Source organism: Andrographis paniculata, unplaced genomic scaffold (genome assembly GCF_009805555.1).
Source record: "Andrographis paniculata isolate CXL003 unplaced genomic scaffold, ASM980555v1 Contig82END, whole genome shotgun sequence".
Taxonomy (NCBI): Eukaryota; Viridiplantae; Streptophyta; class Magnoliopsida; order Lamiales; family Acanthaceae; genus Andrographis; species Andrographis paniculata.
Window position 1 is genome coordinate 3198013 of NW_026137620.1, and position 23563 is coordinate 3221575.

General features: G+C 37.3%; 2 protein-coding genes across 7 annotated transcripts; one reads left to right on the top strand and one right to left on the bottom strand.

Annotated features, from left to right (window-relative positions):
* The first annotated feature begins 1114 nt into the window (after positions 1-1114).
* LOC127241305 (trihelix transcription factor GT-4-like) lies at positions 1115-19250 on the top strand. Its single transcript, XM_051260281.1, has 5 exons — positions 1115-1851; positions 2840-2878; positions 17817-17948; positions 18130-18354; positions 18443-19250. Exons 1-5 carry the CDS (start codon positions 1248-1250, stop codon positions 18649-18651), a joined length of 1209 nt encoding a protein of 402 aa, XP_051116238.1. The 5' UTR covers positions 1115-1247; the 3' UTR covers positions 18652-19250.
* A 92-nt stretch (positions 19251-19342) lies between these two features.
* On the bottom strand, positions 19343-23107 carry LOC127241304 (pentatricopeptide repeat-containing protein At2g41080). Of its 6 annotated transcripts, XM_051260276.1 has the most exons (5): positions 21050-23107; positions 20730-20831; positions 20570-20656; positions 20153-20271; positions 19343-19752 (listed from the first exon to the last, which is right to left on the bottom strand). In XM_051260276.1, exon 1 carries the CDS (start codon positions 23055-23057, stop codon positions 21051-21053), a length of 2007 nt encoding a protein of 668 aa, XP_051116233.1. In that variant the 5' UTR covers positions 23058-23107; the 3' UTR covers positions 19343-19752; positions 20153-20271; positions 20570-20656; positions 20730-20831; position 21050. The 6 variants fall into 6 exon arrangements, with proteins under 6 accessions (XP_051116233.1, XP_051116234.1, XP_051116236.1 ...); XM_051260277.1 differs by having other exon boundaries at positions 20570-20831; positions 21055-23107; XM_051260279.1 differs by lacking the exon at positions 20153-20271.
* Positions 23108-23563: the final 456 nt, after the last annotated feature.

The window sequence follows — 23563 nt, forward strand, 5'->3', positions numbered from 1 at the left end:
ATAATACTTGGATATGATATGCCTATTCTGGTTTGTTAAAGACAAATAATGACATCAATGTGCTCGAGTCATCAAATTTATGTTCTAATCTTTCACAAGGTATTACTCAAGTTCTAAATAATGTTATCAAATAAAATAGTACAACATCTGATATAATTTAGCTTATGCTATATACCCAAAATGGTAAAAAACTAGTGCAAATTATTCATAAGCCACATAGTTTGAAAGAAACAATATTTTGCAATTAAATAAGAGAAGTGTAGGAAATATGTTGATCGTGCATTCGGAGTTTTGCAACACTTTTTGCAATTATCGCAGTATCATGCATGTTGTTTTTTGGATACAAATATTTTGCATGACATAATGTGGAGGTGCATTATCATGTATATTATAATTATCGAAAATGATATGATTTCATTGCACAGGTAATAGGCATTTATAGATGAAAGAGCTATTGATGAAGATGTTCGATTTCAGCGACTTCTGATTTAACATAGGCGAATTAGAGACAATATATATAATACTACTGAATGCATTAACATATGACTTTTGAAAGTAATACATTAATCAACAAGATAATAATAAATAATATTTTAGTTTATTTATATTTGTATTTTATAGTTTTATTTTCTTAATATAATTGTCATTTTACATTCATTTTATTTTATTTGTTTTTTGAATCATAAAATATTTTATACAAAATATAATCAAACTAAATAATTTATTATTATTATTATTATTTTAAAAATTACTTATTGTGTAATTAAAATTTATATAAAAATATTTTTGAAAGTAATATATAAATAAATAAAAATTAAATAAAAATGATAGTAATTATTTACCATTACAAATATGAAATATCTTTTTTTTTAAGAAAAAAAATAAAATAAATTAGAGCGAAATTTATCATAAGAAAAAAATAAAAATGGAATTGAACTTGATTTTATAATATATTATTTAATTTAGTGTATTTATATCATATCAAATTTATGTATTTTATTTAAATTATTATTATTATTATCAAAACTCTTCAATAATCAAAATTTCTGTCTAATAAGTAGAGCCTTAATTATTTCATTCTAAAGTAGTACTCCAGTTTAGCTATGTTCGAGACCCATCATCTAAATATCCCAACGAGACCCCAAATTTTGTGAAACCCACCCATGGTCCACTCCACCCTCGAAGGAGGAAGAGTGGTTTAATAAATCAAGACGAGACGAGACGAGAAGAGCACGAAGCAGTTCGTCATGTTCTTGCCGGACAAACCCCATCAAGAAGAAGAAGACGAAGATGAATCCGCCGCCATAGATTTCTATAGCAACAAACCCGAAACTCCTCACCCTAACAACATGATTATCCCGCTGCCCCTGCAGCCCCACCTCCTGCTCACCGATGGCAGTGGTGCCACCTCTAGCGGCGGAGATGACTCCACCCCTACCGCCGCCGGTCATAATTGCGGTAACCCGCCGTCTTCTTCTGCTCCCAAGAAAAGGGCGGAGACGTGGATTCAAGAAGAAACCCGGGCCCTCATATCTCTTCGGAAGGAAATAGATATGCTGTTCAACACCTCTAAGTCCAACAAGCATCTTTGGGATAACATATCCATGAAGATGAGGGAAAAGGGGTTTGATAGATCCCCAACAATGTGCACGGACAAGTGGAGGAATTTGTTGAAGGAGTACAAGAAAGCTAAGCAGAACCATCATGATGGGAACGGGAACGGGTCCGCCAAGATGAATTACTACAAGGACATTGAGGATATTTTGACGGAGAGGAATAAAAATGGGCCTAGCTGGAAGAATTCCACCCCTGCCTCTAAAGTTGATTCCTATTTGCAGTTTGCTGATAAAGGTAAAGAAGATATCTTCTTACCGTTCATTTCACTTTGCATATGAAATATTTTGAGCTTATTAATAACTTATTACTCAAATCCATAAACACAATTGTTCATCTGTTCCTATCCTTTAGAAACATTTGGATGCTCATTGTTGTGCTATGCGATTTCAGCTTTTCTGATTTTGTACTTTGTTCCTATGCTCAATTAGTTGCTTCATGTGGAATGAGTACATGCTTTGGTAATTTGCCTAGTTATGTACTTTTTTTTAGTTCTATTTATCGTTGCATCAGAAGTAAAACATTGAAGAGGGTGAACGAGTAATGATAAATGGTTTACTTAGTTTAGAAGATATAAGAGAAAATGGAGCATTATCTTTTCTTTTGTAGTCGGAGGGATCGCAAATAAGAAATAATCAGTATTTTATGAACTTGTCCATTGTAGAGTTGATTAGTTGTTTAGTATTTTGTCATTACAGAAATGATACTTTCCTGCTCAACTTTAGGAATGTTTTTTTGGCCTAATGGAAGGATTTAAACGGTTTGATTCTGCGTCATTTGAGTTTGTTATTGGCCCTTTTCTGGTGTTTGTTCCTTTGAGTTGTCAAAGATACACGGCTACATGTATATACTGATGCATTGTTTTGCATACCATCATGGGTATGTGTGCTTTTCAATCATAATCAATTCACAAGAGGGAAAAGTCAGGGTGATTTCTTCCACTTTGTTTTTATTTTACAAGAATGTTCTGCTTTAGCTATGCAGTAATGATATATTGAATGTGTTCCACCACCTTATTTCGTGTGCCAGTATTCTATTCCAGTAGCATGTTTTTTCTGCGCTGGTATAAAGCTTGTATCATTGTTTGAATTCATTTTTAGCTATTCCCAACACATAATGTTGCATGACCGATCCTATTCACCCAGTCTATCAACGTGGTAACTTTTTAAATGTTTCCCGTTTTAGAGATTGCTGGAAGATCTGAAATTCTGGTTTGGTGTTGTAGGTGTTGATGATGCAAGTCTTGCCTTTGGACCGGTGGAAGGTATGCTGTCATTAACGCATTCCTTTCCTACTTACTGTACAATTAAAACCAGGTTTCCGTCTAATCATTTAGGAAGGGAAACACAGGTGTAAGTTTCTAAGATTTCAACCTTGATGAAAAAGATATTACCAAGTTTGAATGATAAGATAGGGAGATTGAATTACATAGTTAATGCTCATGATCTCAGATTTAGATATCAAATGACTAAGGACACCTATGCATATTGTTCTAAGTCTCAATTTCAGCCTTTCATTTTTCATTGAAGATCAAACAATTGTAAGGGTAGTACAATGGAACAAAAATGTTGATCTCCTAAGTGCATTGGTTTGTAACCTGTATCCGTAGAAGCATATATGAAGAGTAGCAACACAGTGGAGATTGTGAAGTATATATTGAGATTTACAAGTAGAGATTGTAGAGCATAAAAAGCATGAAGTGTTACAATGGAGCACAGTAATTGAAGAGCATAATCTGAAATTGGGAATGTGGGGGAAGAGTTATACATTGTTTTTATTATACCATTAAATATAATACTATAGATGTTTATACATTGCATCATAATTAACGTTGTTTGCTATCATTTGTGTAAATTATTAATGTGAATGAAATATTAGTTTTAAAAAAATTCTCCAAAATTTTCTTCTACCTCCTACATAAGAATCCTAATAACCTCTCTTTCCAACCACTCCCTTCTAATCACCAACCCTCACTAGAGGTAATTTTCGGATGTGGTGCATTCATATTGAGGGTTTTCCATCGAGCTTGTGATGCTTGGAAGCCCGTGGAAAATGCAGTAAAAAGATTGATCAATTGTATGATCATTGAATTCAAAATTCAACTACATTGTAGTTGCCATTGATGAGTCCAAAGACTTGGATATCTTGACCATTCAAGAAGGTGATACAAGATTCATGTATGACATATTCCTTTTGAAAAAACTAAATAAATGTTTGATTGTAATATTCTCGAGCATTATCTGAACGAAAGTGCTTTATTGTTGTGCCAAATTGATTTTGAATCATTGCATGAAAACTGGAAAAATGTAGCTAGAAATCAAATTTATGTTTTAACAAATAAATATAAAAGACTTTTGTGCAATTTATTAATAAATTTGACAAACCACCTAGAACCTGAGGTGTTTGGAATAGTGGATAGCCCCCAAATATCACTTTGGATTAACAATAAATAGATGATGATCTATTATTATTGATAGGAAATGGAATATGAGCATTTTTAGCATACTTACAAATGTCACAAATCACAATGAAAAGACTGAACTCCAACTCTTTTGAACAATATAGGAACATTAATTTTAATGTAGAAAAAGCATCATGGCCTAGACGTCTATGATGTAACTAGATGACATCCTTATTGGAGTAAGAAGACCATGTGGACAAGGCATATTAACCAAATTCTGGTTGATTAGACGTATTCAAGTATTAGAGTCCAATGTTGCTCAGCTAGTCCAATTCTCTTTCCCGAGATCCAGCCTGTCAGTTAGAACTGGATTCATCAATTATAACAGAGCCTGTTAGATCTTTGGCAAGTTTTTTCTACTAACACCAAATTTGTAGATAATCGAGGAACATGAACATTTTAAGAATCAAATGTGGAGTGACTTGGACATCTATGATTGTTGCCATTATGGTTGTAGTGCCATCAGCATGAAATCTGAGGGCCTTCGATGTTTATTAGGCCTTGCACCCTTAATTGAGGTGCTGATGTTTCAATATGTATATGAATGTATATGAACAAATAAGAGTTAGTATTGTGTATTTGATCTTATGGGTGAAGATTGAAAATTCTAAGAAAATGATAAGAGTGGCAGCCGGACTTGATGCTGATTGATCCTTTTGGCTGATTGTTCTCAAGAAATGGGGGGAACAATGCTCTGAAGTGCGAATGAAATAGGGAGCTGATGCTATTTTGGCTCTTGGCAAATTTTATTTTACCATTATTCCATCATTTTGTGGTTTCTAATACTTATAGGCTGCATTTTAGTATTTAATGAACTATAAACTCCTAAAACTCTCTCGGTATGGTTAATTGTTGTATTGCATTGACATTCTTAAGTACCATCATGCCAAAAAGGGGGATTAAAACACTTATTTCCAAGTTGTCACAATAATGGGAGAATAACCTATTGTCCCTAAGATAAGTAAGAAGCCTTGCATATAATTCTAATGTTGCATTAGGTAATTTCTGCAAAAGGTGGCTTTTTCTAAATCGAAGTTCCAGCCTCTCTAAACAATATTCGACTCAAAGTATTGATTTTGTAGAGGTTTTATGCACGTGGAAGAGTGCATGAGGGAAAAGAAGCTTCCACCAAAAATGGAAACTATAAACGTAGCTTTTTATTAAAAGTTGACCAAGGTGCATTTTTGGGTATTTTGTGTTGCATGAAAAATGTTTTTGAGGGATTTGGCAATCTCCCATGGATCAAAGTGTGTTGTGTCATCTTGAGCTTTGGAAAGAGTTTCTCATGCCTTGTGGAAGTGGTTTTAGAATGTGGCTTAAGGTTGAGCTGCATGTGCAGAAGCGATTCTCACTTCCAAATCATGAGAGAGAAAATAGAGAGATGGGAGAATGTGTTTCGTGTGAGATTTTCATTCCTCGCTCTTAGATATCAAAGTTCGAGTGTTGGTGAAGGCTATCGATCCGGCCTTGACACAATTGATGGTTAGTTCTTATACTCTAAACTAGTCGGTAGAACAGTGCTAGTGGTATGCATAAAGGGTTCATAGAGAGGATGAGTGAGCTAAGCATTTAGGCTGCTGTTTTGATGTATTCTTTTATATTTTGAGAAGTATATAGTGAATATGCTTGGGATTGGGATCCTTAAAGACGAGGTCATAGGTCGATCCAGGTAAACAACTTGCTAATGTTGTGATTTCCATTTCTTTTCTCATATCTTCTGTTTTGTTGCTGTAACAACCACGTATTGCCACAAATCATTCTGTGTGTTTATTGCGGTTGGACTGTTCCATGAATTTTCGGTCCCCCTTGTACTCTTTCAACAATATTGATCCACAACTCTTCAAGATTTCAAGTTTGTCGGTTATTTTGAGAATGAGTGGGGCGGAGATAGGGATGATTGAAAATGTACTATTGGATTTGCATTCTTTATGCGAAATTCTTCACGTAGAATCCTAAAAAGCAACTGATTGTACTCGTTCAACTTGTGAAGCAGAGTATGTTGTAGTATTCTGATGTGTTTGTTATGATATTTGGCAAAGAATGTGACATCCCGGCCTGCAAGTCAGGCTAAGTCGGGCATGTCGGGATTCTAGACTGGCCTTACAGGTCAACATGAGTCCTTCCAGCGCTTCTATCCTCACTCATGCGCATCCTGGGAGACTTCCGAGGGATCACCCATCCTCTACAGCGTGCTTGCTTTTAGAGTAATTTGAGGATGGGTGACCTCCGGAACTCTCTCAAGGTGCGCGTGAGTGAGGACAAAAGCGTACAGGGGTGTCATATTTGGTGTTTAATAAAATCTCACTTTATTTTGCCAAATAAACATTTGGACAATATGTCAATCCAAATAGGCATAATCTAACTCCAAAAATTATAATATTTAAGATAATCACATTATTTCCCTAAAATTCGTAAACTAGGTTAGGGCAAAATTAGAGTTTCTAACCTGTTTCACAAATCATTCACTTTCCTACTTAAATTACCGTAAAGATTTTCCTAAAAACCCTAAATATCATCCTAATAAACCTCTTAAAGGAAAGATGGGAAAATTCAAAATCTTTTACAAACCCATTTAAAAAAAATTTCAAAGAAACCACCAAGAATCAACAAATAGGTTTAGAAACTAGAACATATTGATTACCTAAGATTAATCTCACTTACTTTAAAAGAGAAATCCAAAAAGAGAAATCCAAGAGGAGAAGAAAAGATTTCCTGGAGAAGAAGAGGACAGTTGGGCGGTGGCTGGCTGGAGGATGAAACATGCTGCTGCCCCTGTTTTCTAACTCTATGCGTTTTTTAAAAAATAGACTTTGGTTTTTGAACTAATTTCCGACTTATGCTTTTGACTCGAACTTTATTTATATAATGATAAGCCGGTGCTCTTTAATTTTAATTATCTAATTAGCAAGGTTGTCACGGCGCCCTTTTGCGGTGCGGCGCCTGTGAATTGCCATGGCGACAGGGCGCCCGCCATGGCGATAAAATGGCGAACACGGCGCACATGTATAAAAATTTATATATATTATATGTTATAAGAAATTAATGCCTATAATTATTAATTTTATAGTAACATGCCAAAAAAATAAAAAATAATTAAAAAATAAAAATAAATAATTAATTTGAAATTTAAAACTAGATAATAATGTACTACCCTAAAAAATACTAATACTAATAGTATAATAAATAGTAGCACTATCAAAGCAATAAAGTAGATAACAAATTAAAAAATATAAGAAATAGTGAAAAAAAACTCCATGATGTGATGTGCGGTTATTTGCAACTAGACCAGAAGAGAGGGGAGAGAGATGAGAAGGGGAGGGGCTGCACATAGCAGTGGACATTAGCGACTAGACTAGAGGAGAGCAGGGGGAGAGATGAAAGGAGAGAGAGAGGATGAGAAGTTAAGGGTTCGGTTTCAAGGTTGATGTCGAAGCGGTTTTGGGGCTTGGGTTCGGCTTTACAAGGCTCTGGGCTAGCCTTCCCAGTGCCATGGCATCGCCCTAGCGTCGCCGCGGTGTTGCTTAAGCATCTCCAAACAGCCTTCTGTAATAAGGCGAGGCGAAGACTTTGCGGCGCCCCCTAAAAGGCGCCAGGATACTATGGCTGTTGGGGATTTTATTGGGTAACAACGAAAATGGCCGGATATAACTTTGTATCGTGATGAGCTCATTTTTCGAATACGATATTTTGACCCAATTCCTACCAAGGGTTACACAAAATTCGTATTGGGATAATACAAAGTTCAATCTCGAATTCTGGTAGAAAATATCGAGACAAGGTGAACGTAGGGAATAAAATTAGTATGGAGGCTATAATTTCTTGCAGGGATAAAACACTGCATGTGTTTTTCTTGTTTCGATATCTCTTCTTATCATCTCTGCAAATGGGACCAATTCATCTATTTAAGTAACCTTTCATTCAAATTGAACAGATAGAATAGTTCAATTTAAATTTAAATTTCAAAATGAAGGGGTGTGTTCTTTCAATTCAAATATTAATTTGAATTCAAAATAAATTGATGTATTAATTCAATTCAAACAAAAGTTTGAATTCATAATTTAAATATTATTAGACACATCAACATAAATAAACACAATTTAGAAATGAAAATTCTAGAAAAATTCCAGAATAGCCCGTACCACTTAATCATGGACATGACTAAGGTAGCTATTACATTCTGTCTTATACATTTAATTACAGATCTTCTAGACTTGTAGACGGCAGACTTAGTCATGCCCATTGTGGGAAATCAGAGATGAGAGGAAAGAAAATTCTGTATTTCCACTATGATTTGAATTGATAATACACAGACTTAAAAAGGAGATTACAAAGAGGAAAAAGGAAACAAACTAACTGATTCCCTCAATCAAGGGACCGACTAAATCCCTCAATTTAAGGGATTACAAATTAATTCTCTTAACATATTTGAATTACAAATTGATTCTCCTAACATATTTACATTATAACTCAGCTATTCTTTGACACTCCCCCTCAAGTTGAGGAATAGATGTCTTTCATTCCCAGCTTGGATACAAGATCATGAAAACTCGAACTATTCAGCCCTTTTGTTAGAACATCGGCTAATTGTCTCTCTGATGGAACATAGGACATACACAGTAACTCTTCCTTCAGTTTTTCTTTAGTGCATTCTCTAGTTCCTTTTCTAACAGCAATGGGAAGATCTAGAATAGTAGTTGAATCAGTGGATTGTCCAGCAGATTGTGTGTGTAAAGGTGGATCTGATCTTACCGTGATTTCATTTTCTCAGAATTTGGATTGGATTCTTGGACTTGTGTCAGTTCAAGAACGGTCTTTCTCCTTGAATACACCTGAGGAAACTTTGGAAAATTGTGAGTGATGTTGGTTGGAGAAGGAGATGATATGGGTTCAGTGACAGGATCGGGTGACTCAGATGTGATTGGTTTAGAGGACTCGGGTTCAACGAGAATATGAGGAGGGTTTGGTTCTGAGTGACTACGGGGTGGCACATGCGGAAGGTCAAGGGTTTTAAGTGGTTCGAAGGACTCACAAGTACTATATTCCATCATTGAAATCTCCCCCTGAAAAGAGGACTTGAAAAAAGGCTATTTTTCCGTGAAAGTGACATCTGCAGAGATGCAAAATTCTTTGGTCAAGGGGTTGTAACATTTGTATCCCTTTTAAGTGGATGAGTAACCGAGAAAAACACATTTGATGGCTCTAGGGTCTAGCTTCCCTCTATGTTGTTTGTGGACATGAACAAAGGCGGCACACCCAAATACCCTAGGAGTGAGGCCATTTGAGGTTCTGAAGTGAGGGTAGAAGCTATGAAGGGCCTCTACGGGGCTTTTGTTTTCTAACACATGGGAGGGAAGTCTATTTATCATATATGTGGCAGTAAGGACAATAGGACTTAAGAACATTCCCTTGAAACAATAAGGCTCGGGTGGTGTTGAGTAAATGCCTATTCTTTCTTTCGGCTACCCTATTTTGTTGGGGTGTGTCCACAAATGAGGAATCATGGATAATCCCATGTGATTGAAAGTAAGGTGACAAAATCTGATTGAAATAATCTCTAGCATTGTTTGTCCTAAAGCTTTTTATTTTGACCCCAAATTGATTTTGAACCATTGACTGAAAATTAGGTATACCAGTGCTAACATCAGATTTTTGTTTAAGAAAAAAGAGCCATGTGACCCGATTGCAATCATCAATTAAGGACACAAACCAACGACCCCCAGAAACATTAGGTATAGTGGAAGGACCCTATGTCACTATGAATCAAATGAAAAGGATGAGAACTTCTTTTATTGCTAATAGGAAAAGATGCACGGATATGTTTGGCCAATTCACAGATGTCACAATGAAACTCAGAAATATTTAATACTTGGAACAAATGAGGAAACATTATTTTTAAAATCCTAAAAGAGGGATGACCAAGACGTAGGTGATATAGCTAAATGGCATCTTTATTCGAGGAACTAAGGAAAGAAGAAGGCAAGTTACTTTAAGTTTTTTGGATGGTTCAAGGTGGTAAAGACCATTCCTTTCCTTAGCAAGTCCAATTCTCCTCCCCGAGTCCTGGTACTGAAAAACACAATAAAAAGAGCAAAAAACAACATAGCATTTAAGATCATGAGTCAACTTTTGAATGGAAACAAGACTTGTTGACAGTTTGGGCACATGGAGAACATTTTTAAGGATAAGGCTAGGTGTGATATGTATATCTCCAATCCCTGCAACAGTGGCTAAGGTGCCATTGGCCACAACAATTTTTCTATTACTTGGACATGGGGTATAGGTGTGGAAGAGTTGAGATGTGGGGGTCATATGGTCTGTAGCACCGGAGTCTATGATTCAAGAGTTGGTATAGAATTTGTCTAAGACATTCATGCACACAGGTTTACCTGAAAGAGCCATTGAACATGTTCCAGAAGGCTTCTCAATAGACCCCAACAAACTTCTCAATCTTTCAATTTCTTCACTGCTGAACCCCCTATTGCTGGATTTTCCTCAATATTGGGCTGCTCTGCCATATGCGCTTGAGGCCTTTGCTGCTGCCCCCACGGTAGCCCCACTCCCGGCTTGGAGGTTTACAGTTGAACCTATTGGATGCCCGGATATTCTGCAGTTCTCCAATTTTCTGAATAGAGTTAGATTCTTCGGAAGGGTTGGAATTGTTGGAGATGATGGTTTCAGACATGACTTAGTGAAAGAAGAAAAATTCATAGCAATTAAGGCTGGAACAAAACACAACGATGAAGGCTGCTTGAAGAAGACTACAAAACCTTAGAAAAATTCCTAGAGCTCTAATACCATGCGAGAAATCAGAGATGAAAGGAAAGAAAATTCTGTATTTCCACTATGATTTGAATTGATAATACACTGAGTTAAAAAGGAGATTACAAGGAGGAAAAATGAAACAAACTAACTGATTCCCTCAATTAAGGACCGACTAAATCCCTCAATTTTTGGGATTACAAATTAATTCTCTTAACATATTTGAATTACAAATTGATTCTCCTAACATATTTACATTATAACTCAGCTATTCTTTGACACCCATAACTAAGGCCGTTTCAATAATCAGTCCTAGAATTTGTGTTACTTGTCAAAATTATGTCGAAATTAGCTTTTTCGAGTGCGCACTCCACGCATCCCATCCTGAAGTTCACTTAATCCCAACATTCATTGGTCTCGAATAAAATCAATTACGCTCAAATTACCACCAATCCTCCCCCATTTTAGTGTAATCCTTGATTTATTCACAAATTAAATCACAACCATACACAATAAATCCATGCATAAACAAGAATGTCACGAAGATTGAATTTTCGCATTAGTACAACACACGTTACAAATATTCGAGAATCAGGGTGTCGCTAAGGATTGAACCCTTTCAACTCATTTGAATACATGTAGGCAGAGTACACACGAATTTACAATTCCCTTGGTTCTAACTTGACACTTTTCTAGCCATGTGTCCATATCCATTCGCGAGCTCATCGAAAGCAAGTCCGAACTTTCTTAAAGCGGCAAAACTTCATGCTCGTATAGGTAGCTCCTTTAGTCTCGCTCTTGCATAAGCAATTTTTCAAAGGAGTTATTAAGAGATATAATATCAAGATATGGTTCTTGCAGGTCTGAACGCATACTTGGGATGTTTGAATTAAATGCGATCCAATCTTCCCAATATGAGCTTTTCACATTGAATTCAGCTTCTAGCGTCATACTAGAAGGGAATTGGGTCTCACACTAGGAAGATTTAATGGACTTCAATCCCATCCCAATCGACGACTTGTGCACTAAGTCTCTCGCCAACCCTTTTGTCAAACAGTCGGCTAAATTATGGTCTGACCGAATAAACTCAACCGATATCACCCATTCATGATTAAATCACGAATCATGCTATGTCTCACACCTATGTGTCGAGATTTACCATTATAGATTTTACTATAAGCTTTAGACATTGTTGAGGCGCTATCGCAACGGATAGAGATGAGTGGCACCGGTTTCGGCCATAATGAAATCTCACATACCAGGTTATAAAGCCATTCAACTTCCTTTCCAGCCGCGGCTAATGCTACAAATTCAGATTCCATCGTAGAACTTGTAATGCACGTTTGCTTCTTGGAAGCCCAACAAATTGCACCTCCCCTAAGCAAAAACGTCCATCCAGTGGTAGAAGAATAATCTTCGGCATGGCTTATCCAACTCGCGTTTGAGTATCCTTCCAAAATCGACGGAAAACCAACATATGACAAGCCCTAATTTACAGTCGATTTTAAGTACTTGAATACTCTTTTAAGTGGTTGCCAATGATGTATACTAGGCTTACTAGTAAATCGACTTAATCTTCCCACGGCATAAGCAATATCCGGCCTTCTACATGTCATAGCATACATCAAGCTACCTATGCCCCTCGAGTATTCAAGTTGGGAGATGGGTTTCCCGGTGTTAGGCTTAAGTTTCACATTAGGATCCCAAGGTGTACCAACCGGAGTACAATTTTCACAATTGAATTTCTTGAGAATGCTTTCAATGTATTGTGATTGTGTAAGTGTAATTCCCTTGGATTCTCGAATAATTTTAATTCCAAGAATCACATTAGTAGCTCCTAAGTCCTTCATAGAAAACTTAGATACGAGAAACATTTTGGTTTCATCTATCTTGCTTTGATCTGTGTCGAAGATCAGCATGTCATCAACATATAAGCAAATAATGACTCTTCCATTATTGTCAAATCGACTATATACACACTTGTTTGATTGGTTTAAAACAAAACCATTTGACAATACAACTTCATCAAACTTTTGATGCCATTGTTTGAGAGCATGTTTCAAGCCATATAATGATTTAACAAGCTTGCACGCCTTATGTTCGTTTCCCAGTTCAACAAAACCTTTCGGTTGCTTCATGTATACTTCCTCCCCCAAATTGCCATTTAGAAATGCCGTTTTAACATCCATTTGATGGATAATAAGATTATGAATTGCAGCCAAAGCAATCAACAATCTTATAGTAGTGATTCGAGCAACCGGTGCATAGGTATCGAAGTAATCGATACCTTTCTTTTGTCTAAATCCTTGGATGACCAATCGAGCCTTAAATTTGTCAATGGTTCCATCGGATTTCATTTTCCGTTTGAAAATCCATCTATAGCCCAAAGGTTTGCATCCCGGAGGTAAATCCGTCATCACCCAAGTGTTGTTTTCTAAAATATAGTCCATCTCATCATTAATAGCTTCCTTCCAAAAGGAAGCATCCCGAGTTCTCATGGCTTCTTCATATGTCTTTGGATCTTTTTCTAAATTACGACAATATTGATATAAAGATCCAAACTTGTTTCCGGATCCTTTAACTAAATAAAGATTGAAAGTCGGTACCAAAGGACTTTGGTTTTCCAGCCTTTTTACTTCTTTCTAAGTTCAGCCAATTGATTATTTTCATCAATATTTTGATTTTCTTCCTCCTTTTCATTAAAGGTCACGTCCAGAGGTAGATGTTCATCACTCTTATGCTCATCATACCTAGTGGATTTGACACTAGATGAAGGCTTAGGCATCGACGTGAAACGTTCTTCATCGAAGATTGCATCACGTGATTCAATGATTGAGTGTACAGAGACAATCATTTGGTTCCAGGACGTAGAACCGATATGCCTTTGAGTGCTTGGCATATCCTTAAAAAATGCGGTCAATTCCTTTTTCACCTAAAGTCTTTCTTTTAGGTTCAGGAACTCGAACAATTGCTCTGCAGCCCCATATTCGTATGTATGTTAAGTTAGGCCGTTTGTGCCAAAGCTCATAGGGAGTGACTTGTTTCGATTGTTAGTGATCCTATTTAATATAAAGCAGGTCGTTAGCGTTGCTTCTCCCCAAAATCCTTCACTCAAACCCGAAAAAGACATTATGGAATTTACCATCTCTTTCAATGTCCTGTTTTTCCTTTCGGCTACACCATTTTGTTGAGGTGTATAAGGAGCCGTGGTTTCATGGATTATTCCAACAGCTTGAAAGAATGGAAAGTCGAGATATTCTCCTCCTCGATCCCTACGCAGCGTTTTAATTGACGCACCAAGCTGTAATTCAACTTCAGTTTTATAAACCTTGAATTTTTCAAAAGCTTCATGCTTTGCATGCAACAAATATACGTAGCAGTACCTTGTTGCATCATCTATATAAGTGACAATATATTTTTTATTTCCCAATGATGGTGTTGAATGAAAATCGCAGAGATCACTATGGATCAACTCAAGAATTTCAGATTTTCGAGTGATCCCTTTAAATGGTTTCTTTGTGGTTTTCGTTAAAGCACAAATCTTACACTTGTTTGTCGTAACATCAATTGCAGGAATTAAATCCACTTTAGACATATCTAGCATTCTTTTATAATGCACATGTCCAAGTGTAGCATGCCACATGAATGAATCATCTTTTGAATTGAAAACCATGCAAGTAGCATTAGAAACACAAGGTATATTGACCAAATTTAATATAAACATACCATGGTTGTAATAACCAAATCCTTCGAATACACCGTGTTTAGATAACACGAACTTGTCCGACTCAAATACTTGTTTATAACCGGACTTATTTAATACAGAACCCGAAGCTAAGTTTTTACGTAACTTAGGTACATATAAAACATTACAAAGTAATACTTTTCCTAGAACTAAATTCCAGCGTCACTTTTCCTTGTCCAAGAATTGGAGCATAGTGATTGTCCCTCATATATAACATGGATTCATCATTCACCGGATGAAAATCCTTGAACCAGCAGCGATCTTTACATACATGTGACGTGGCGCCGGAATCTACCCACCAAGCAAACATGTCATCCTGCACATAGTGCTTAAAAAATTAGTGATATAGTATGTTTAATCGAATTATTACAAATATTCACTAAATCCAGACCTTGGTTTTGGGAAAGATCATTTGATCCCGTTCCCCCTTTGCTAGTGCTAGCACATCGGCTTCCTTTTCCAACACGACAGTCGCGTTTAAGGTGCCCAGATTTTCCACATATCCAGCAGGCCATCTTGGCTTTCTAGTTGACACCTTTGTTAAAATCATTAAATTTGCGTTTTTTACTGTAGCCTTCTTTTGAGAACTTGTCTTTCTTTTGTTCCTCAATCATGTTTACCGAAGGTCCGGCAATATCCTTGCCTTTACTACCCTTTTGTACTTTTATAGATTCTTCTATACGCAAATGGCTACCGAATTCTACAAGTGTCAACTCTTCCTTCTTGTATTTAAGCGTTCGCTTAAATTCCTTCCATGCATGCGTCAACTTGTTGATAATGCATGAAACAATAATGGATTCATCCATCTTCATGTCGTGCTGCATGAACTGACCAAGGATGCGAAGGAGCTCGTTGTACTGCTCAATCACAGGCCTCGAATCAACCATCTTATAGTTGTTGAAGTCACTTACCAAGAATTTCTTGCTCGAAGCGTCTTCAGCCATGTATTTAGATTCGAGTGCCTCCCAAAGTTCCTTGGCTGAATCCATATTTTGATAAATATCAAAAATTGGATAAGACATTGCATTGAGAATATGACCACGACAAATGTAGTCATCATTCTCCCATTTGCTCCTGTGACGCGTTGCCTCCAAAGTTTTATCTTCGGTTTCCTCAGGGCATGGAGTGCTCAGGACATACATGACCTTCAAAGTTGTGAGAAGGAAGTGCATCTTTTTCTGCCAGCGATGGAAATAGATGCCTTCGAACTTTGTCAACTTGCCAAACTTGGTTGACATGTCGCTCAGAGTTTCGCTCGCCATGTTCGTCATCAAAATATCGTATTCGAATGTTGGGGATTTTATTGGATAACAACGAAAATGGCTGGATATAACTCTATATCGTGATGAGCTCACTTTCCGAATACGATATTTTGACCCAATTCCTATCAAGAGTTACACAAAATTCGTATTGAGATAATACAAAGTTCAATCTCGAATTCTGGTAGAAAATATTGAGACAAGGTGAACGTAGAGAATAAAATGAGTATGAAGGGATAAAACACTGAATGTGTTTTTCTTGTTTTGATATCTCTTTTTATCATCTCTGCAAATGGGACCACTCCATCTATTTATTGATCATAAGTAACCTTTCATTCAAATTGAACCGATAGAATGGTTCAATTTAAATTTAAATTTCAAAATGAAAGAGTGTGTTCTTTCAATTCAAATATTAATTTGAATTCAAAATAAATTGATATATTGATTCAATTCAAACAAAAGTTTGAATTTATAATTTAAATATTATTAGACACATCAATTCATAAATAAACACAATTTTGAAATTATAATTCTAGGAAAATTCTAGAATAGCCCGTACGACTTAGTCATGGGCATGACTAAGTTAACTATTACATTTTGTCTCATACATTTAATTACAGATCTTTCAGACTTGTAGACGGCAGACTTAGTCATGCCCATGACTAAGGCCGTTTCAACAATCAATCCTAGAATTTGTGTTACTTGTCAAAATTATGTCGAAATTAGCTTCTTCAAGTGCGCACTCCACGCATCCCATCTCGAAGTTCACTTAATCCCAACATTCATTGGTCTCGAATAAATCCAATTACGCTAAAATTACCAACGACAACAATGCTAATTAGTTGCTTGTAATGGTTATTTTAGCCTTAGCGCCACAACATATTGATCGTTGGTTGATGAATGAGTTTCGGTGTGGGATGGCGGTTATACTTCGGTTTGAGCTGACCGAAGTGTTACATAGAATATTTTTGAAAGAGCTACTACTTCTACCACAAGAGTAACCAACAACAATTTTTGTTGATAACAAGCCCCCACTTCCTTGGGCGAAAAAACCCAATGTTTTATAAGAGGAATAAGCTTATTGATACAAGGTACTATTTCATTAGATAATGTGTTACGAAAGAAGAAGTGGAGCTTGAAGTTGTCAAGTCTCAAGATTAAGCTACTGATATTTCTACACAACCATTTAATGTTGGTTGACATATTTAAAAAATTGAAGACAACCCTTAGAGAGAGTAGTGAATCAAGTTTAAGGGGTGTTTTGGAACAACAAACTTGATCTCACTAGTGCATTATTGTATGGTTGATAATTTCTCTTACTGCATTGGTTTGTAACCTATCTCCATAACGACATGCATGAAAAAGTTACTCGATTGTGGAGTATAAAGAACATGGAGAGTTACAAGGAAGTGAAGTGTGAATTGAAGAGCATAATGTGAAAATTGAGAATGTGGGGTAAGATTTACAATTTTTTTATTTTTTATTATTATAATACCATTAAGTATAGAACAAGATGTTTTTATTAATCATTACAGTAGAGTTGGTTGCTTTCATACCTGTAAGCCGCTTGATGTGAATGTAATACTAGTACAAAATGCAAGAACATGACAAATAAGTCCTTTTGTTGAACTGTTTATTTGCCTTTTTTTAATTTAATTTAATTTATTATTATTATTGTTCATTTATGTCTGCAATGCTTCAGTAGTTCAGGGCTTCAGTATATATATATTTTTTCTTTATTCATTTATGTCTGCAAGTAGTTCGGGGCTTCGGGCTCATTACTGGTGGCGTTCCTTATCTCTCTTTCTCCCTCGTATGTTTATTTAGAAAAATAAATGAAAGAACATTCTATCAGCCTAAGTGCGTACCTGGTAGAGCAGCATCATCTCTTTGAACTTGTTTTGAAGGTTTTGTGTTAATGTGAACTTCAATGGCCATAATGATCTGATATATGTTATGGGAAATGGTTGGTATGCAGCTAACGGAAGATCTGCACTCAATTTAGAAAGACGTGTGGATCACGACGGACATCCTCTTGCCATCACTGCAGCGGACGCTGTAGGAGCAAGTGGAGTTTCTCCTTGGAACTGGAGGGAGGGACCCGGTAATGGTAAGCCTCCTTGAAATATCATTTTATCACAAGATGTAGCTTTTGATGTTCACTCCGCATATTCTATTAGCTCTCAGATCATTATGTAAAAGCATTGATCTTTATTGCAAATTGAAAAGCTAGTATGTTAGTTTAGGCCCTCCTTATTGATAGTATTGACTAATTAATTCCGTTTGTGTAGGCGAAAATAGTAATACATATGATGGAAGGATAATCACCGTCAAGTTGGGGGACTACACAAAGAGAATAGGAATTGATGGCACTGCCGAAGCAATCAAGGAGGCCATCAAATCTGCTTTCCGATTGAGGACGAGACGTGCATTTTGGTTGGAAGATGAAGATAATATTGTCCGAACACTGGACAGGGATATGCCTCTGGGAAATTACACTCTTCACGTAGATGAAGGTAGAGAGAACATTGCAGCTTGAAAAGCTTTATTTTGACATTATAGAGAGAGATGGAAATCTGTTGTATGATAGAAAATTTGTTTCAGGGGTGACAATAAAAGTATGTTACTATGAGGAATCGGTGCACACAGAGGACAAAACTTTCTACACAGAAGATGATTTCCGCGAGTTCCTATTGCGGCGAGGATGGACGTGCTTGAGAGAGTACAATGGGTTCAGGAACATCGACAGTTTGGATGAGCTGTGCCCCGGTGCTATATATCGCAGTGTTAATGTCAGCGATGGCCGCCTCTAGCGTACTCTCTCGGGAAAATTGCAAAAAATTTTCCAAACATATACCTCATTATCACTTTTGTTCTTTATTTATTTTTCTGGCAAAATATATCCCACATGTTTGCAAAAGTCGCTATTTTTATCCTTTGACAGAGAGTGGCAGCGCGTGATCGCGTGTGGTGTGAATGTCACGCGCGGGCAAATGACATAAATAATGACTTTTGTAAACATATGTGATATATTTTGTTAACGAGATAAATACATGACAAAAGTAATAATAGGGTATACGTATGAGATATTTTTTGCAATTTCCCATACTACCTCCTCGTACAATTAATTCATTCTAAGCTTCTCTTATGTTAATTTGGCATGAGAACAGATCCAAATGTTCCAATTAGGAAGGGGAAGCATGTCGCAAAAACTATTCTTCTTGTGTCCTATTTTGTTTTGTTTATGAATCACACTAGTCACATCTCATCTATGGAGTTTCCAAATCAGTCTCCTAACGATCGGGGTGGGACTAGATAATCAATCGATTCTTTATAGTTTGATTTTAGTTTTAAATTTTTTTGAATTGTCGGGTTTGAATGGACAATTCAACTTTTTATAGTAGATCTCTCCATGAATGTGCTATAAATAGTACAATCAGGTTTTTCATTCTAAACTGGTGAAATCGTGTGCTCAAAACTAGTAAGTTAGAACTTACCAAAGAGTATGGATTTCGATGACAATCGAAAATGGAGTAAATTATATAACACTTCCTTATATTTTAGTAAAATTGCACAAAATACCCTGTGCTTCGTGTAACTTTACATTAACACAAGAAAGTGTAGTGGCTGTATACTTCAATTATCAATTAGCAGTAGGACGAACTCTTTTTTCACCCGGAATTCCTCTCCTGTCATCATCTCGTCTCCTTCTCCAGAAGAACTTCCACAATCTTCTTGTCCATGGCCTCACTGATGTGGCTCAAAGGAAAGCAATCTCCTCCCTCGTATGCGCTGTCTGCTAGCTTTTCTAACATTGAATTCCTGCCATCAATCTCACGATCACATCACATCACCACTTTGAGCAGAAGAGTCCATCAGCGACCATGGCCTCCCAATTTCAGACATGCCACCATCTGCAAGGGAATATGATATGATGATGACTTGAGTATGAAAAGGCTCCGGTCCGGCTAATGTTGAACAAAACTAACTACACCAAAATGTGTCCATTTCTACTGCAGTTTTATTACAATTCGTCGTCAATTTTCAACAATTTTAGTTTCATAGTTTATAGGGAAGTACCAATGAGTATAAAAAAGTTATCAGCGAATGTATACATCGATCACTTGCTTAAGAATTATGTTTTAACCTTAGCAACTCTAAACATGATAATATCAAATATTTGACGATCCACTATGTTATGACACACACACACAACATTTTCGTGTTACTCTGAAACTTACATGGCTAAGCACAAAATGCGTATATGAATGCAACAAACAACAGTTTGTGTGGTAATAGGAAAGCAATTTTCACCAGTTGCGACCCCGAATATGATCTCCTCAGCAGCCCGCCGCCCGCCCACAATTCTGGCAAATAGTTGCTGCTTGGAAATGGATATCAAGGTTGGATCATTCTCCTGGGATTAAAGTCACCTTTTCAACAGGATCGTGACCGATAATTAGTTCATGCAAACAGAGCAGGAAGCTCACCAATACGCACACTCAGGTTTCTAAAATCGAGCAGGTTAATCCTGTTGGAAGTTTTCGCAACCAAAACATTTTAACATATTCATATTTTCACGAGGTAACATGCAACAAGTTGGACAGCTTGCTTCACTACGATTGCTAAAGATTAAAGATAGTCTATTTAGATTACTAGCATAACATAAGTTTGATCAACAGAAACTTCCATGCCCAAACGAGAAGCGTCGAGTACAGATTTGAAACTTACCCACAAATGGCAATGGCAATGGCATGGCCTACTTCATACAAGACTTTCGCTTTCGCTTTCGCCGTTCCTTCCATGACAGCAACAATCCTATCAATCGAATCATCAATCTCTTTAGATGAATTCCAGCCGCTTCATTCAAGAGGTTAGGAAGATCTAAAACCTGGGGTCCTCATGGCTATCACTTCATGTGAAACATCGGAATCAAAGAACCTTCAAGATCTCAGTTCTTCCACGAATGTTAGGAACATGAATCAACTGTCACCTGCATTAAGATTCGAATTATAGGGACAATGTATTTGGTTTGATGGGTGGTTAATTGGTTATTATTCAATAAGCGAACTATTTCTACTTCTACTTCTACTTCTACTTCTACTTCTAGGTGAAAAGTTATGTATGGACAACTCAACCAAAACAAAAATGATGCAGGCTCTCAAATCAACATATAATTAATTTATTGATGTCTTAAGAAGAGTTAGCTACCTCACCAGTAATCGCCGCAGGAACAGATCCCGCTTTTGAAATGATGAAACCTACTAGAATCTCGCAGAACGATCTCTCGGTTTTTAACCTCGGATATACACTTCATCATGGCATGACAGTCCTCGCAGACCCTCAAATTCTTCATTATCCGAATCGGGACACCTTCAGGTGTGTTCATCAGAGCAAACCCTACTGCTAATTTTTCAGTATGGTGAACCAAGTTATGCTCCTTTTCCTCCATGTCCATATCGTGCAGAACACCTCCCATTTCAGGCACATAGCCGAACAATTTCAGCTCTACAGTCAGCTCTTTCAGGTACGAATCTATCTTCTCCGACTGTGGATGAGATCCATCGCCCATTACAAAAAGATGGACCTGATTCTTGAGCTCGAACCAGCTGACCCCGGGTACTTTCTTGACCATCCTCTCCTTCATTTCCCTTCTAACATCAAACACGTCTTGCCATCTCTGCGCAGAGGCTTGAGCATTCGCAAGGAGCACATAGGATGCAGAATCCTGAGGATCAATTTTCAGTATCTCACCAGCTATTCTTTTAGCCATATCAGGATTTTTATGAGTCTTACAAGCTGATAGCAAAGCTTTCCAAATGATCGTATCGGGTGCGATAGGCATGGATCTGATGAACCTTTCTGCTTCATCAAGATCCCCCACTCTGCCCAAAAGATCAACAATGCAATTGTAGTGTTTAGTCTGAGGTATCAACTTGTACTTGTTCACCATCAGGTCAAGGAATTCAAACCCCTCGTCTTTCAGCCCAGAATGACTACACGAATACAGTATCGCCAGGAAAGCGACATCGTTCACCTCCAGCCCCTGTGCCTCAATCTGGTTAAATAGTTCAATAGCTTCCTTTGCTTTCCCATGAAATCCATACGCAGTAATCATCGAACTCCACAAAACAGTATCGACCAGAACTCCTTCCCTTTCTTCGAAAACTCTCACGGCATCATCTAAGCAGCCACACCGCGAATACATACTAATTAGTGAACTAAGAACCGAAGCAACAAGCATTGCTCCGGCTTTTACTGCATCAGTGTGAATTTGCTGCCCTTGCCCGAGTGTCGGCAGTTGAGAGCACGAAGTGATTGCGCTAACAAAAGTGATTTTATCGGGACGAAATCCAGCTCCTTTCATTAGGTAATACTGATCCAATGCACCCGAGGCACAGCCGTTCTGCACTAGCCCAGCAATGAGGGTGTTGAAAGAAACTACATTATGAATTGGCATTGACTCGATCACACTCTTGCCCTCGCTTAAACTTCCACATTTCATATACATGTGCGACATCGAACTCCCGACAACCAAATCGAACTCCAAGCCCAGTTTCACCCCGTAGCAATGAACCTGTTTTCCCTTGATCAAATCCCTTAATCCCGCGCATCCTCGCAATACACTCCCCAGCGTGTATGCATCGGGAGAAATACCATCCTTATGCATTTCTGAAAACATTCTCAACCCTTCCTCATTAGATTCAAACTTGATCAACCCTGCTATGACTGCATTCCAAGTGGCGGAATTCCTCTCCCCCATTCCATGAAAAATCTCTACCGCAGCTCCCAGTTTCCCGTTCTGTATGCACCCTCCAATCAGAATGTTATATGACATGACATTTCTTTCAGGCATTCTGTCGAACATCTTACGAGCTGTTTCCAATTGACCTAATTTTGAATATGCGTTCATCAAGTGGTTGGACACGACCCTCAGCCTTGACCATCCGCCGGTGATGGTGATCGAATGGAGCTGTTTGGCTGTGGATGAAGAGCGGCGATCGATGCATGCTTTGAGAGGGTGGGAGAGGAGAGTTGGATCGGAATAGATGAGAGAGAAGTGAGCAGTGAATGCTCGCTTTAAGTGGCCTTGAGCGCACAAGGTAATGAAAGATTCCGGTGCGGCGGAGACAGTATCGCCGGCTGATGTCGAGAAAACTTGGAAATGGCCACTTCTAGTACGGAGCAGAAAATCAAACTTTGAGCAAGATTTTCCCATTAACAACCTTTGGGCGGGTACGGTGGCACCAACGCATAAATATGAACAGTTCGATCAGACAATCGCACACCTGGATGAATGAAGGGTAATAAGTATTCAATACAAATAACAACATAACTTTATATTTTATACGACTGATACTGATGAATGTTGTTGGATCGTATATTATTTTTATGTATTTTTTCGACAAATAAAAAGTAAAATTCAAAGATATGGAAAATATCTTTAAATTTGATTAATTAGCATATGATATTAAAAATCTCTAAATATTGTAAAGCACTGTACATAAAGAAATTAACTAGAAATTAAAATGTTGGAAATTTGAAGTGGTGATCCCGAATCTGACTTTGTTTTGTTAAAGTTGATTGAAGATGATTTTTTTTCAGAAAAATCCAAATCCTTAAATCCTCCTTAAAAAACGTTACTGGAAACCGTCGCCCGAACTGTTACAAGGTCTCCTTTTCAATCGTCTGCTACCCCCTCTCCGGCTGACACGTGCCCTCAAC

Excerpts from the sequence above, each read along its gene's own strand:
- LOC127241305 (XM_051260281.1), top strand. The coding sequence starts at position 1,248 with ATGTTCTTGCCGGACAAACCCCATCAAGAAGAAGAAGACGAAGATGAA. Across the intron at positions 2,879-17,816 it reads TGCCTTTGGACCGGTGGAAG|CTAACGGAAGATCTGCACTC; the intron begins GTATGCTGTCAT and ends GTTGGTATGCAG. Across the intron at positions 18,355-18,442 it reads CACTCTTCACGTAGATGAAG|GGGTGACAATAAAAGTATGT; the intron begins GTAGAGAGAACA and ends AATTTGTTTCAG.
- LOC127241304 (XM_051260277.1), bottom strand. The coding sequence starts at position 23,057 with ATGGGAAAATCTTGCTCAAAGTTTGATTTTCTGCTCCGTACTAGAAGT.